This window comes from Xiphophorus hellerii, chromosome 6, assembly GCF_003331165.1.
Source record: "Xiphophorus hellerii strain 12219 chromosome 6, Xiphophorus_hellerii-4.1, whole genome shotgun sequence".
In the NCBI taxonomy this organism is placed as follows: domain Eukaryota; kingdom Metazoa; phylum Chordata; class Actinopteri; order Cyprinodontiformes; family Poeciliidae; genus Xiphophorus; species Xiphophorus hellerii.
In genome coordinates this window covers 19245206-19262279 of record NC_045677.1, presented here as the reverse complement: position 1 = coordinate 19262279, position 17074 = coordinate 19245206, and the positions used below count along the sequence as shown (strand labels likewise).

At 38.9% G+C, this 17074-nt stretch overlaps 1 protein-coding gene across 2 annotated transcripts in view; it reads right to left on the bottom strand.

Annotated features, from left to right (window-relative positions):
* Nucleotides 1-17074, bottom strand: part of mmp16b (matrix metallopeptidase 16b (membrane-inserted)) — a 26123-nt gene extending 9049 nt beyond the window's left edge. The window contains exons 1-9 of one of the 2 annotated variants that reach the window (XM_032565612.1): nucleotides 16553-17069; nucleotides 11888-12036; nucleotides 11548-11562; nucleotides 11173-11289; nucleotides 9771-10075; nucleotides 3314-3475; nucleotides 2678-2895; nucleotides 2449-2587; nucleotides 370-520 (exon numbers count right to left, since the gene is read on the bottom strand). In XM_032565612.1, coding sequence (XP_032421503.1) covers nucleotides 370-520; nucleotides 2449-2587; nucleotides 2678-2895; nucleotides 3314-3475; nucleotides 9771-10075; nucleotides 11173-11289; nucleotides 11548-11562; nucleotides 11888-12036; nucleotides 16553-16681 — 1385 coding nt within the window. In that variant the 5' untranslated portion in view covers nucleotides 16682-17069. Of the gene's footprint in view, nucleotides 1-369; nucleotides 521-2448; nucleotides 2588-2677; nucleotides 2896-3313; nucleotides 3476-9770; nucleotides 10076-11172; nucleotides 11290-11547; nucleotides 11563-11887; nucleotides 12037-16552 lie in introns of both variants that reach the window. The other variant, XM_032565613.1, reaches the window with a different exon arrangement.

Here is a 17074-nt window from a genome sequence, read left to right as displayed (position 1 = left end):
ATTAATTTATTTTGATATTATATTATATTGGCTAAAGCTGTTACAATTGGTTTTCAACAGCACCCCTATCGAATGACTGAAATATACAAGTTGTTAAAAAGACCAAAACCATCCTAGCCAGCAGAGACCACCCATGTTTAGAGGATTGTTTCCCTTCCCTTAAGTCAAACACAGACCAACCATAAGGTGCAATCAGTACAAATACTTTTTGTCCCAAGCACAATAAAATATTTTAGAACGTTTCATGATGTGTGGATTATGCCTCGACTGTCTTTGACTGCCGCTGTGCACCAAATTTTCCCTTGTGGGGACAAAGATGAACTGAAGTGAAGTGAAAAACTGGCACTGGAACTAATGATCCAAACAAACCTGTCTCCTTTGAAGAAGTAGGTCTTAGCGACCTCTTCCCACCAGACGGCCGTCTCGATACTCTGTGTGGGCATGCCGCTACCGAACAGAGAAATGTCCTGAGGGTAGGAAGGCAGAAGATGCCTATCCTTGAACACCCAGAAACGGTTTCCTGAAACACAGAAACAAGGTTAGTATGTGCAACAACCTGGAATCACACCAAATAAAAAAACTGCAATATTCCTGCTTGTTCATGCCCCTCTTTGTGGGTTATTTTTCTTCACGAGATTTCACAGACCAGATGTTTCATAAGCTCGTTTAAAGATTATCTTCGCAGCACAGAATGTAAGCTTGATGGTGCTCTGAAGGCAACTCTGCTGAGTCTTGTTGTTTTGAGTCTTATTGAAGTTATTGTTGCGTTTAATTCAATTTGATCATAAGTGCCTTGGGCAGAGGGAAGAAAGCTGTTGTGGTGCAGTGTTTGTGTGTGCTTGTGTGAGTGCTAGGTGGCTAGACGCTCATGTGCACACACCCATGAGTACGCACATGGTTAAGTCCTTCAGAGTGAATAAATAAAGCATGAGGCCCTCTGATCCCACTGGGTGACAGATGTCATGTTAATCTGTCTGATGGACGGATGTCTCTCTGGGACCTACACCCATTCTCCAACCAGGCAGACGTCTACGAAAGCCCACAGTAAACCACTCTGGTTTCAAGTAGCAAAGAAGATATTGTGTGTTTAAGAGCTGACAGTTCAAGTTATATCAGTCATGATGTTTTCAGATAGATATTTTACTAATGCACCAATACCACAACTGTCACATTACAACTACACACTTTAATGTTTCTTTTTTAAATGTATTTCTCTGGGATTTCATGTGATGAACAATTGGGAAAAGAATTATACATGGTGCTCAATTTAAAAAAAAAATCTGCAAAGTATTTAGTTTATATTTGCAAACCAGAATTTTCAAACTTTGTAGAACCAGTTTTTGCTGAAAGTACGGCTACAAATCATTTGGGTTGTCTGTAGCATCTGAAAAGCTGGAATATTCTGACCTCTGTATCTCTGCAGCTGGAGTTTGCTGTGACCGCTACATATATTGTGACAGACGAGGTGTCTTGTGGGCTTCATCTGAAAAGTTGTTAAGGACTGATGGAGGTTATAACTATTAATGTCCTGTCAAAAAATTCTCCCATCTGACTTTTGCATTTCTACAGCTCCTCCAGAGTAACCATGGGCCACTTGGCTGCTTGTAGCGAACGTAGTCACATGGGCATTTTTTTGTACATATTTTGGGGGGTACTGTTTGATTGGTGGCGTCATCTGACCACCTCACTAATTAGGTCGTCACTTGGTCACGTGATGCTTTCGATAGAGGACTTTAAGTTTCGTTTCATACTCAGTTGGGGTGCGCAAGCGGCAATAGGAAAGACAAAGAACTGAAATAAGGAAGAAATGGACTTCTAGCAACTCCTAACCTTCTGGTTGGAGGGGCATACGGTATGGACAATTGAGTGGAATATTCTTGTGTTTGTATATGTGTAATAAGTTTCATTTGAATAATTCATATAAGGGAACATGACGGTTTTACTGATGTATATTTGTCACCGTGTATTTTATTGCAGTGTTCACGGTGGTCTTGGACGTTTATGCGGCAAAAAATTCATTTAATAAAACGTTTGAAACCATCAGTCGAAGTGTTGCACCTTCATCAACCAGCGAGAAAACGTTGGGAGCAGCTATACTGCTTCTCTGATCAATTCTCGATACTCCTTGCTTAGCCTGTTAGTTTAGGTGAACAGTAATATCTAGAAGGGTTCCAGACTATTTACACTTCATTTTGTGGATTGAGCAGTGTTCTGTGAGAAGTGCATAGCTTATAGTAAGCCTGAGGCCTTTACAGAACAGCTGCATATATGCTGAGATTAAACTATGCTGTTGTGGATTTTATGAATTTGTTGACATTGACATTTGAATTGAAGGGCTTATTACAAATCCACAGCAAAGTGTTTAGACTTTTGTTTGCAACAAAAAAAAGTCAATCATCTTGCTTCAATTCCCTGCAATTCAATTTACAAATATATACATTATATTACCTTTAAAAAAGACAAATTTCCCTTCACTGTTTTCATACACTGCATCAATTTTGGGAGGCAAGCCTTGCCAGAAGTGGTTGATCAGCATGGGGTAGCCCGGGACCACTGAATTGTCCAGTACCCTCCAGAACCATTGGTCCTGCAGAAACAGACCATGCCAAATTGTTATTACCTGACATGGCTGAAACATCATCAGGAATGCTTTCCTCATGGTGATAATTCGCTTTACCTTGAAGACGAACAGTTCCTGGCGTAGGATGGCCAGAGTGTTGAAGCCTCCGTCGCAAATGTTTGGTTTGGAGTTGGGGTTAAACGGCTTTGTCCCCTGCGGAGGGCGATGGGGTCTTGCATGGCGGTCGTGTTTCCGGGGATCTGAGGGCGGATGGAAACGAGGAGGTGGAACTGTAGGCGGCGGACTGGTGGGCTGTGGAGCTTTATCTGGTGGTCCTATAAATACAAACTGCAGTGTTACAATCTGTTCTTGTGAATCAGAACTTCACTGCTGTGCTTTTATGATATTTAGCAATTTCAAAGACTGTCCCCACTGAGAGATATTTTAACCAATGCAACCACTTCTTTTGGCACTGATTATTTCTTCTCTTTTGCAATCTGTTAGTTGACTCATGTTGCTTTGAAAAACACAGATTGGCTGACCTCTTTAGCAGCTGACAAATGCTGTTTACTGGCATTCAACCCAGCATGACTGACGCAGCAGCATTTGAAATGTTGACGAAGTTTCAGAGCTTTGCAATTTGATGTTTTGTGATGTGGTGCATCTTTAATAAAGTGTTGGAACAGTTTAACTCATACAAACTGTTACTTAATGATTTATCATTTAAAAGGAGATTGTATTGTGGTACATTACCATAGATTTTCTGGATTCCCTGCAAGTCATCTTGAGGTAGTTTGAAATTCTCTGTGTCCATGTACTGGTAGAAAGGAGCCATGATAGCAGTGGGGTCATTTGAGTGCTCAAGGCCGAGGGCATGCCCCAGCTCATGAACTGCAACCAAGAACAGATCATTTCCTAGAAAGGGGAAGAGAAGATCTGCAGTGAGAATCAAAATCCTTGATTATATCCAGGACAACATAAACAGATTTTACAAAAGTCTAAATGTTAGAAATGGACTCTTGAACAAACCAAATAAATATTTGTCAAGATTAGTAAACAAATCCCCTGGCACAAACTTTATATCCTCAATTCAGGACAAAAACGGTCGTCGTTATATGGATAATAGACGCATAAATGAATGCTTCAAACAGTTTTATGAAAAATTGTATTGTTCCGAAGTAAAAAAAGGTGCACTAGAACATGAACTGCTGGATAAATTAAATATACCACAATTGGCACCAGAACAGGCAAACATATTAGCAGGACCTATAACAACTCTAGAAATTGAAAAGGCCATTTCTTCACTACAATCTGGTAAATGTCCAGGTGCTGATGGATATCCTGTTGAATTTTTTAAAACCTTAAAAGGCTAAATTAGCTCATTATTACAACGAGTCTTTAATACATCTCTAGAAAAATCAAAACTACCTGATACCATGTATATGGCAAATGTTATTGTAATCCCAAAAAAAGATAAAGACCCAGAACAATGTTCGTCATATCGACCAATTAGCCTGCTTGGTGTAGACATGAAAATTTTATCCAAAATTTTGGCCACTAGATTGGAAAATGTAGTTTCCAACATAGTCAATATAGACCAAGCTGGCTTTATAAAGGAAGCGCCTGTCATCAAATAAAACTAGACGACTTATCAATATCATTCAACACCTTAACCAGACACAAATACCAGGCATCATTGTTTCAATGGATGCTGAAAAGGCCTTCGACCGTGTCGAATTGGAGTATATGTTTGAAGTGTTGAGAAGATTTGGACTGGGAGAAAACTTTATAAATTGGGTAAAAATTCTTTATAAAAAACCCACGGCATCGGTGTTGACAAATGGCCTCTTATCTGCACCTTTTGGACTGAGTAGGGGGACGGCGCAGGGAAGCCCTCTCTCCCCGCTACTTTTCTCCTTGGCTATAGAGCCACTTGCAATTGCAATTAGACAAAGCAATGATATTAAAGGTATATTAATAGGAAAAAAAGTGTATAAAATATTATTATACGCTGATGATATACTGTTAACTTTGACAGACCCTGTGAAATCTATCCCAGGCTCTGATTGACTGTGTCAACAAATTTGGTAAGATATCTGGGTACAAGGTAAATTACGGAAAATCAGAAATAATGCCTTTAAACACTATTGACCAGGGAGAACCAACTTTCATCAAGCCATTTCGATGGGCTCCTACAGGATTAAAATATCTAGGAATACACATTACACCTAGAACTAGCCAGCTGTACTCTGAAAACATCAATTCTATCATTATTCATATTAAAGATAAGTTGCTGAGATGGAAGAAGCTCCCCATATCTTTTTTGGGGAGAGTTAACCTCATTAAGATGATAATTCTCCCTAAGTTAATTTATCCAGTGTCTATGCTGTTTTTGTTTATTGACTCTAAAGATTTAGCTGGAATCAATAAAGCAATATCAGAATTTATTTGGGCAGGCAGGAAACCTAAAATTAAAATGGAGGTTTTACAACTTCCCAGAACCTTGGGTGGATGGGGTCTGCCCAAGGTTGAGAACTATGTACTGTCTATACAAGCAAGAATTATTTCACTGTGGGCTACCCAAAAACACGCTGATCCATGGCTTGAGATTGAGGAAAGTGTTTGTAAACCTTGTCGCCCTATAAATATGTTAAATAAACAAAACAGAGAACTGCCACTTATTGTCAAATATAATTTTTTAATTACCAATACTATTAAGGCATGGGGCATTTTGAGGAAAATGTTTGGTCAGAACAAATATTTTTCATCTCTGACAACACTGGTAGATAATCCGGATCTGACAGTAGAGGGCGCTGGACCTGATCTCAGGTCTTGGCATGAGGCTGGCATTACTAGAATACACGATCTATGGGAAATTCAAGACATTTGAGGACTTAAGAACACAATATAACATTGTCTCCAGGGACTTTTATAAATATCTTCAAATAAGGCATTATGTTAAGGCAAAAATGGACTCACTTGAGTTCCAAGGGGATTATTATTTACTTGAAAACAGTATTCTCGATTGTCATAAACGTGGGAGATTTGTGTCAAGATTCTATGCTAAATTACAAGCCCTAAAGAAAGATAATATGGAGAATTTGAGATCAACCTGGAACATAACTCTGAAAAGTACAATTGATTCAGAAGCATGGGAAGACATTTTGACTCTGCCTTCTAGAATCTCAGTATGTAACCGTTACAAAGAAATGCAATATAATATTTTACATAATGTATACATATCTCCATATATATATAGCAAGTACACACCAGGAAGCTCTCCAAATTGTCCCAAATGTAAAATTATTACAGGGACTAGAATTCACTGTTTATGGGAGTGTAAAACTATAGAGGCATTCTGGCGAGCAGTATGTCGAGAAATTAGCTCCGCTATAGGACAAACACTTCTCCCTAGTCCAGTCCTATGTCTCCTTGGGTTCATACCCAGTCATCTGGATACTCACAAAGAAATTGTGCAATTTCTATTGATGTTGGCCAGAAAATCAATAATGCTTAAATGGGTTGGTTGTGATGCCCCTTCGATCCAGCTATGGAAAAATTTACTTTCTGAAGTTATTGTATTAGAAAGATTGAGATATTGTATGAATGGGAAATTTAATGCTTTTAAAAAAAGATGGGAACGTATTCTTGAATACTTCAAAATTCCAAAATTAAAAAACCAGTAATGTGAAGTCCGAATGACGTGTATGTATAAATTGGTTATGTTTCTCATATGATGCTGTAATTTATGTACATGCCTCCGATTTTGACTTTGTCTTGTTTTCTGTATCAGTGCTGTATAAGTTTTGCCCTGTTATTGTTCTTTCCTTTTCTGTTTTTGTATAAATGTTCAAAAATACCTAATAAACATAATTATTAAAAAAAAAAGAAATGGACTCTTGTGTATTCCCCACATCAAATAATTGAAATATATAGCAAGAGGCTGTCTAAGTAGATTTTAGAACATACCAAATGTAAAAAACATGGCCTTCCATCTAAGAGAAAAAAAATGATGCAATATCCATAAATAATGATTAGGCTCAAAAAATTTGATAAAAACAATTTTCAACATTCAAAAGGTTGATTCTTGTCTCCAAAACCATTTCCTGATTGCACGTGTTGTTTTCTTTACCCACCATATGTTCCTAGAGTGAGTCCTAAAAGTTTTTATTTTCTTCCAGGATTGCACTTTATTCAGCTCCATGATTTTTCTCATTAAGTTTGACCAGTTTCCCTGTCCTGTGTGTTTATGTTCCTTCATACGAAGCTACCATGTATCTTGATTTCTTCTCTAATTATTGAACTCCTTCTTCTTTTTAGCTTAGATAAATGGCCAGGTCTTAAATGTCTGTATGATGTAAAAAGGAAAAGGGTTTAACTGAATATTATTTAGGGGTATCGGTATAAAGGAGGTGGAAGAAAGTACAATTTACATTTTTCTGATTGTATATGTTAAAATATTTTAAAACAGTGGTTCACTTTCTTTCCAATTCCACACTTATGGGATCATTTGCAATGGTGCATCAAAAATAACTCTCATAGAATGCACTGAAGTTTGTTGCTGTAAGGTCATGTATTCAGAAAAAGCTCAAGGGACATGAATAGTTTTATAAGGCACTATATCTCTCAGCTTCAGGCAATGAGACACTGCGTTTGCATTTGGATTTATTTTTCATACTTTGTATTTTTTTATTGCTGATGTCTGCCAGAGCTGGTTACTTCTACATCTAATTTTTAACACATATTGATTCATATTATTTTGCACATATGCTGTGAAGAGTATTTCCATTTAGGAACTAAGTATTCACCGACAGACAACAAATCAACCATTTTAATGCAAATGCATGACTCAATCAATATTTGTTATCAATGCTTTTAATCTTTTTTGAAAATGTTGTAGATTTTACCTGCTTGTTTAAACTGAGCGTTTTAGCAATCCTGCACAGATGTGTGCATTTAATTTTGCTGTATTTTTATGGTTTTTCACACAAATAATTAAAATACATAAGCCACAAAATGAAAATAATTACTTGCTTTCCCTGCTCCACAGTTATAATAAAAATGGCACAAAACATTATGAGTTAAGATTACTGGAAGTGAATCATGAAGCAGCAAGACTTTCTCCTCAGCTCGAATAAAGCAGAAGGACACACATTCACGTTTTTGCCAAGGACATGTACGTAATGCACCTGAGCATTAAAAAATGTCAACCAAGAACCTGCTGTGTGTTACCAAAACACACACACGAACACAGATGCAAAAGTAAAAATGTCACAACCAGTGGATGTAGTCAGCTCAGAGTGTCAGTCTGACTTAGGAGGAATTACAACTCTTATGTACAAACAGTGACTGAACCTGTCCCGAAGAGATGGTTGCCCTTTGCAAGGATGATATGCACTCATGCCAGGAGCGCTGCATAAAACCACCACTGACCCTCAGCCAGCAGCAAAAAGCTTACACTTTCCCCTCTCCCACTTTCACCTCATCCAACCAACCTCCGCCACCGATATGCGAAAACGCCCCACAAGGATTCCCTGGAGACAGACTGGAGCTACCATTAGCACACATGTCAACATGCAGCATTTACAGATCCACTGCTGTGAAAACCCATTAAAGATGGTGCAGCTTCCTTGGCACACATGCTGAGAGAGGAGCTTTTTTTTTCCTCCTTTAGCATCCAAATGGATGACAATGGCATGCCTCTCAGGGGCGAGCATGCATCTGACTTGGGCGTCTAAGACTATTATCATTAGAGAACAAAAAGAGAGCGAGGGAGAGGAACTGATGGGTGGCAAGCGGTATCCCTGCACAAACACAATGCAAGCCACAGCCCTCCGCCCTCTCTAATGGAAGGGGAGAAAGTTTGTGCACAGCAGTTGGATAATAGCGAAACCGCCTTGTGGTACTTTCACAAGCCTTCTACCCCGTAGGTAGAGTAATTAGGGAGTGCTTGGTTGAATGCCTCAAAAAGATATCCTATTCTCCTCTCTGAGCTGTGTCACTGCAACCACTTCAGCTACATCAAATTCAATAAATGTGGATAACCATAATCATGTGCCAGCAAAAGCAAAAGTCCTAAAATAGCAGCGCTTTCTATCCTGTCATCTGAAGAGCTTATTATACAGACAGAAACCAAAGTCCTGACAGATGGGGGGATGCATCTTTATAGAGCAGCGCCGCATCAAACACATCTTAGGGCTCTTTGTTTTTGGCTGAGCGTCCCTCACACTCTGCCCTGCGATACCGTCGTTCTCATAACACCCTCCAGCCAGGCCATCTGTACTTCCCTGATCTGGCATCCATCACTTCTTATCCATCTCTCCACAAGACTGCACTTTTTACTGTTTGCTTTCCTCACCTCTTCCTCTCAGAGTTATTTATTTCTCCATCATCTTTGTCATCTGTCTCTCTGCTGTTGCCTCTTCTCTCCTTTTCTATTATATCTAGTATTGATGCATATAATTTTTTTTGCTAATTTAGTCATGTTGCAACCACAAACCTTATTATAGTTTAGTATGCTTTTATGTCATAGATACATTCAACATATTTTTACAAACAAAATCTGAAAAGTGTGCCATGCATTGGTATTCAGCCCTCCCCGAGTCAAATCAATTATATAACCACCTGCAAGTCCTTTGATCTATTGTCTATATTGGATTTTCACTAGATAGATATTTTTCCTCATTCTTCTTTATGCACTAGTTCAATCAAATTTGATATAGATAAAAGTGTCAGATTCTCAATTAGATTTGGACCATTACTTTAACTTGGCCATTCTGACCCAGGAACACGTTGGGGTTCTTTTAAAGCTTCTAACAAATGTTCTTTCAGGATTTTTCTATATTTAGCTCCATCCAGCTATCTTGCTGCGGGGACACATCCCATCAGCTTGTTCCACTATAGAGATGGTGCTTTTATTATGCAGTTAGTTTTGTGCAACATATCATTTTACAGATTATTCATTCGATTTCCAGATGATGCACTGAACAGTGATCTGTGAGGCAATTATCTCCATGATGCAACATTTGTTTTGATTAAATTAACATTTAACAATATGCTGACTTCTGAAGGGTATTGCACTGGGTTTTATTTAGGTGTATCAAAGTAAAGGGTGCTGGGAACATATACCACAGCTTTCAGATTTTTGTTTGTAAATTACTTTAATAATTTACAAACAAAATAATAATTTTGGTTTACATTCCCTTCTCACCATCATGGTTGGGGTTTCCAAGGGTCCAGGGCTCATCTGAATCAAAGTGAGTGTCCCCTCCTATGCCAGGCCCTGGGAAATAGGCATGGGCGAGGAATCCACCCTCCCCATCGAAGGGCGAGCTGTCACCATGAAAGCCAGAAGCGAAGATGATGGTGATGTCCACGTCACGCCTGCCAGTCTCCAGGGCACTGTATGGAACGGCCTCGAAGCGCAGGGGAGTCACACCCTGCCACACATCAAACGCCCTCCGGATGGCATCATGAGTCTCCCGGGCACCCACCTTTGGTGTGATATTTTTTATGCTGCAGGAAGATAAACAAGAAACTGCTTGAGAGGCTTCAGAAGGGTGGCGGCTGGCAAAATATGGAAGTAAAATCCTCCACACTTCTCCCCCTTGAGTTTTTAGCTCATTAATTTGGAGTGAAATTTTTCAGTTTTTAGAATGAAGCGACACTGGGTAAAAACGTAACACTTGACACAACTATTTAAAGACCAACAGCTTTCACTAGCTTTCACTGAACTTTTAACACAGCAGTCGTTATCAGTCCCTGGCAGGCAGTGAGGAAGGGGGAAATCATCTTCTCCTCTCTCTCTCTAGCCACTCATTTTCGTGAATAAAGCTCGGGCAGCGGCGGCGGTAGCACCAGCTCAGCACTGATTGACATTCCATTAGACGAGGTGGCTCATCAATTCAAATTCAGTGAGCAAGCAAGGAAGGATTTAAATAAATTGGCAGTGTTATCATCTATTACTGCTGTAACCTGTCAATTTGCGGTTGTGCTGCAGACCCGTTTATCAGTCCTCCTCAGGCCCATTAAAACCCAAAGCTTAATTATAGCAGATAAGATGAGTTTCACTATTTCTGCTGAGATTGTGGATAGTTTATTCTCCCAGTTTCATATATCAGGGTGAGGGCAGTTTGTTTAGCTTAATGAACGGGAAAGAGATTGTGTAATGGTTCAAAACACATCCTAATTCGTTTTTAACTGTGCTACATACTATTTATACAATGAACAGCACACACGCAATACACAATTTAGGTGTTAATCTGTTGGTATGTGCATGTGTGAATACCCCCCACACAAGCAACATATTTGTTCAGTCTCTATGACAACATGTAGCATACAACCCCAGGTGGTTAAAGGCAGTAAAAATATAAGAATAAATGATGTAAAAGTAAATAAAATGAAAAGAACAAACTTTTGAAAATGTATTAAAATAAAATAAGAAATATGTATTTTTAAATACACAAGTTAATAAAAATACAATAAATTACAAAATAAACAAACAAAAAAATGTATGCTAGATTGAAACACTATTGAAATAAAATGTTATATGGGGAAAGTAATAGATCTGAAGAAACTTGTCGGCCATCACAGCTGATGTTTCTGTCTCTCACCTGTAGGTTATGTGCGTACGCTGCCACTTCTGCCCTGTCAACGCATATCTCCTCCTTCTTGACCTTGTGGCACTTTTAATTTTATCTGGAACTCCACAGCGTGGCCTCTGCATCCATCTAAAAAGTAAGGAAAAAAATAAAAGCTAATGTTTCATTCAGCATTTTTGCATCGCAGTTTACACTCTATGATGACACAAAGCGTAGAAGTGAACTCGTCAGTTCTCTTCTCGGGCACTGAACCACAACGGCTAAAGAAAAAAATGGATGCAAAAACACTGCTAAACTACTTCTAAGACTACAGTTCTCATTCGTACAACATAATTTATCACAACTACTGAACAAACACAATATAATGGCAAAAACATTAGTTCTCACCTTAGAGTGATATCACTGCATGATCATGCAAAACGAGAAGAGGGAAAAGTGTTAAAACCTTCACCCGGTGTTGTTTCAGGTGAGGTGAAGGGGGGCGGGAGGAGGAAAAAAAATCTGTATCTGTCCTTCAGCAGCCCATTAAGATAATCATAGTTCCTACTGGTATTTCTAAAAAACAAAAAAAAAATTTTCAGACTCAAATTTTCAGAGTTCTCAATAAAATTTTGACCTGCTATTCAAGTATACATGGATGACAAGCGGCATCATATGTCTTATTAAAGTGTTTGTGTTGCACGGGTTGTGTTTGTGCATCTGCAACACATGTCATGTGTCCACTTACTCCTTGGTTGTCTCATCCAGCGTCCCTGTGACATTGAGACCGTAGATGCGCTGCATAGCAGCAATGGCTGACTGCATGGTTTTGGCTGAGCGCAGGACAGACATTCCCGGTTCTGTGTGGGGAAGGTATCCATACCTCTGTAGCCATCCCTGCAAGGGGTAAGATAAAAAAAAACAAAAAAAACATAATCCTAACCCATCCCATCCCAGAACATTGCAATTTACACAGGTTTAATCAGACATGAAATTAAAAGAGGCAGAGATAAAAAGCTACTTTAAATATAAAAGTGAAATAAATCTTTGTTAGAGGAATGCTTATTTCAGACACTCTATTCATGTTGTCTATGCAGCATAAATACAGACCTCAAAGATTCCTCCACTGCAATATTGCTTTGCTTAAAGCTTCAAATACCACTGCAATCAAATGAGAAAAAAATAACTTTGTTGAAATAACTTTAAGTAAATAAATGTCCATTCTAATGCCTTATAAGGTAATTCCCAAGGGATTTTTTAAAAATGATGTCCCATGGAAGCCTATATGGGTATAATACAATAAGGTGGGTCTTGTTACCTTGCAGTATTAGGACAGATTTGCATAACAAAAGGTATTATTTCTGATTTTGCAGGGTTGACTTTAATGATTTAAGCCACAAAACACTGCATCTGGTTTAGGCAACAAAGTGGAGAGGCTGCAGCCTCAGCTGAAACAAGACAACCATTTCCCAAACTTGGGTCACAAACCGACAGAGGATTTAGGCTTCACTTTAGAAAACGATTACTAACCGTTTTTAAATCTGCTATTTAAAAAGCAGATTTTGCTATAATTCCCTTCAAGAAATAAAGACATTATTTGCAAACAGATTAATTTAATATTTGGATTTATGATGGTTTTTCTTTTACCGGCAAGTAAATTCTTGTAATCTGGGTCATAAGTCTCTTCCAGTGTTATGTTGGTGATAAGCTGAGGACTTTTGGAAACAATGCCCTAATGCAAAAGTTGCCTCATACAAAAGTGTTAACTTTTCTGAAAAATTAAACTTTACTTTGAAAAAAATCAAAGTAAACTTATATTCTTTAAGTTCCACTCTAATCTTCCTGTCTCTTGGAAGATTAGTAGAGCACTTAGAGATGGAGCGAGAGAAGTCCAATGACAAAGTCTTACAAGTGTAAGTGATCTGGATCTGCTCCAAAGTATAATGGATACATCCTTTGTCTGCACTTCAGCTCTCCACCAATACTGATTAAATCCATGTTGACAGAATTGCCATAAACCTGCTAACAGACAAACATTAATAAAGATAGATCTCTGCCAAGGTGGTGATCAAAACACTATATATGAAAATGTGTGTCTTGAAGCAGTGACCACCTTCTTTCAAAGGTCGATGGGTTGATTTTTATATGTGTTTCAGACTGGGGAGTCTTCATTATTTAACCCAGAAAAACACTCTAAAATTAGACAGTTTAGCCCATATGTCTATCCAAATGCATGAACCCCATACATAGTTTTTCTTTCTTAGTGAGTACAAGGTTGGAATCACAATGAGCTTCTTAGAACCCACTTTGGTTCACCAAATAAAACTCATATTAGTAAGAAAAGTTGTGCAAGTTTTATGCAGGTCTTAAATGGATGTTAGAGAAAATCTTTTAAATTGAGTAATGTAATCAGACTCCATCTTTTTAAAAGACTTCTCTTGCATCAACTGTATACAGGCAATTTACATGGGGACATTATGTAACCCATGAACAATCTCTTATGTGGTCCAGTTTCCCACCCAGATCCAGCCCATCTGAGTACCACGTGTAAATGTTGACTGAGTTCCCAAGCTGATTTCCTACCATTGTTTGTACCTGCTTATCTGTATGGAGTTGCAAGGGGGAGAGCACATACTTCCAGCTATCATTAAGCAAGAGGCAGAGTTCAACCTGGACAGGTTGCCAAGACACCACAGAAACAAACAACCATGCACACACTTCTAAGGGTAATTTAATAAGACCAATCAACATAACGTGCATATTTTGAACCATGGATGCTGCAGTACTCAAGAGAGTTTATGCATGCATTAGAATGACATGCAAACTCCATGCAGAGAGACTGCAGGCATGAAATGAAACCCAGGACCTTCTTGTTGCAAGGCAACAGCACTAACAACCACTAAACCATGCAGCCCCCAACCAGGTAGCCCAACCAGGTGAAATCAGCTTGTTTATATAGTTGACTGACACTATTTTTTGCCCTAAGCTCTACAGTAACTAACATCTTAAGGGATATTTTCTCTCATTCTTCTAAGCATATCTACTCATTCATGTCCATCCAAGTCCATTTTATTTCTCCCCAAACATGTTGAACTAGTCTCCCAAACATTTATAAACTGCCCCTGAAGCCACTCCTTTGTTTTCCTGAGTGTGTGCTTCAGTCTATTGACATGTTGGAAGATAATCTGTCACATTAATCTGGTATTCTTGAAAGATTTTAATACAGGGCTTAGTCATCTAACCATCTTTGCAGAATTGTTGCACATCTTCTGCTGCAACATCACCAGATCATAATGCTGCCACCATTATGCTTCAATGGCCAGTGAGATAGTTTTGTCATGGTTTGACAGCCTCTAAGGTGCTTTTAGGGCAGAACTTAAATAAGCTGTCATGAGCCTTTCAGTGAGTGTTGGCTTCCGTCAGGTCACTCTACCACAAAGCCTGATAAATGAAGCATGTTAGCAGTAATTGAACTTCTAGATGGTTCTTCTATTTCCACAAAGAAACAATGAATCTTCACTTTAGTGACTTTTGAGTTCTTTGTACCCTCTTGCAAAGGGTCTTGTTCCATAATAACTCAGTTTAATCTAGAGGGGTGCTGGAGGTTTTGCATTTCTTGTAAATAATAGACTACACTGTTATTTTCAGAATGTTCTGATCTTGGAGGCCTAGAAAAAAATTCCCTTGAAACTTCATTGCTTGGTTTGCACTGTAATATGCACCATTAAGTGTAAGACTTTATATAGTCCACTGTTTTCCATTCCAATTCAAGTTCAGTCAACTAAGCATATTGGATCAGGTTACAGAAGCATGTCAATGGAAATCAGGGGCACTTGAGCTTAATTTAAGCCCTATATACCAAAGTCAGCATATTTACCTTGGTTAAATGCATTTTTTATATAAACTTACAAATCAGACTCTCAGACACAGTTTTACATTAGCTATATGGACTACCATACAATATAAACAAAATTTTAACTGCATTGTATTATAACTGGGATTGAATTGGAATGTAAGAATTATAATCTGTTTATATGTTTGGGATTTTCATAAAACATTTCTGAATGTAAACACAGTGTACCCTTTTACAAGTGTTTGTCTTGTAAAAGGGTCTTCAGATGACAGTTGTCATGAATTAATGGTATAAATATAAACTGTGATTAAAATAATTTGAAATTCACTCAAACTGGTTTTAGAATAAGACTGTGGAGTAAGAAAAAAAGTGCAAAAGCTGACAGGGAGTGAATACTTTTGGCACTTTGTGTTATTTGAACAGCAAAAGGAATGATTTTTGCTCTTTTTGGGATATGTTAGATATTCTTATTTTACATTTTTGTACAAATATTTTTATTCAGGATTATTATGCAGTGAGAATCTCATACCACCCAATGCCCTGCACTGACTGTTATTTATCATCTTACTCTTTTATGGTCAAGCCTCTACAGTGAGCCTGGAATGCTTATAGGAGCTAGTCAGCAGAACTGAAAATGTGCATCGTTAGAAACGGTCCACTCGGCAGGACTTTAGATTTAAATGTATTCACGAGAAGCTGAGAAAGCACTGATGGCGACAGCAGTCAAGTGTTTGTGTCTTTGCAGCTTCCGGTTGGTGTGTGTGCATGTGAAAGACTGCGGCCCAGTCCTCTTTTTTATTCTCTACTAAACCAGACTGGGAGTTAGTGCATACAAAAAGCATCACCAGACTCAGACCTAAAGACATCAGATCCAGGTGTGTCCACAACATCTGCAGCTGATCTGCTTCCTCTGTTCATCCCTCCCCATTGCTCCCCAATCTCTCCTTCTCTACTCATCTAAATCTCTTGTTTATCCTCGTCTTGTCTCTGTGGCTTGTGTTTTGTCTATAGACAGTGATTTTTAGACAGATCCCGGACGGACTGAAGCGAGCCATTAAATTGAATAATGATGCGTGTGTGTTACTGTCAGTTTCAGCGTTTAATTTCTCCAGAGTGGAAGGAGGAGGGAGCTGAGGGTGGAAGTGGGGTGGGAGGGTTGCAGCCTGTGGTGAGGATGGAAATGACATCAATTAATCAGGTACAAACTAGCAAATCCTATTATGCAACTTGTAAATGTTTAATCTTCTTTAACACTATGTGATGCTGTCAAAACATCTCCCAGCCTCACCTCACGATGACCTGTCATGAATGGGAAAACAAGCATCATATCTAGTTCAAGCACCGCAATGTAACATCCTCATATGAGCTGTTTCACTATAAATGAAGGATCCAAGGAGGAAAATATTTTTATTTGCATCTCATAATGTCTCCATCATGATCATACAGAGCCACAGCGCGCAGATCCAGCCTGCATATATGTTGTTTTTCACGCAGAGGCAGATGATGTGGAGGAGAGGAGGAGGGAAGGCCGTGCAATGAGAGGGAAAAAAAAAATCTTACCTCAACGCTGAACTGATGCTGCTCCTCTCCGGACACGGATCGCGAAATCCAAAGCAAGAGATGCAAGCAGAGCGCTGCCGCGTAAAAGCAATCCGGTGGTTTTCTTTTACTGACGGATACTAAGGTCATAATGACCCGCTTTTCTTCCCGACTGTTTATTAGGAGAAGCCGCCTGTCTGCTTTGTGTCAAATGAAAACCATCGGTGCGGGCTGTCAAGGCGAGATTCGGCTGAATTCAAGAAGCGTCTTTTAATTTAAAAATAAAAATAAAAGACCCAATGATGGTTGAAGAAACGTGCGCTGGTGTCAAGCAGAGATAACTCGGCGCGTTATATTTGCTGTCCTCGCCATTCTGATTTACAACAGCAGCTACATCCATCCACAGCGGTATCAATGGCCATGTACAGTAAAGCTACCCAGTCTGCGCAAGATAGGCTCCCTCCCGACTCGACGCCTGCGCTTTGATTCCTCACACAGCGCAGCATCACAAGAGCTGCCCTATAGGCTGCAGACTGCATGAGA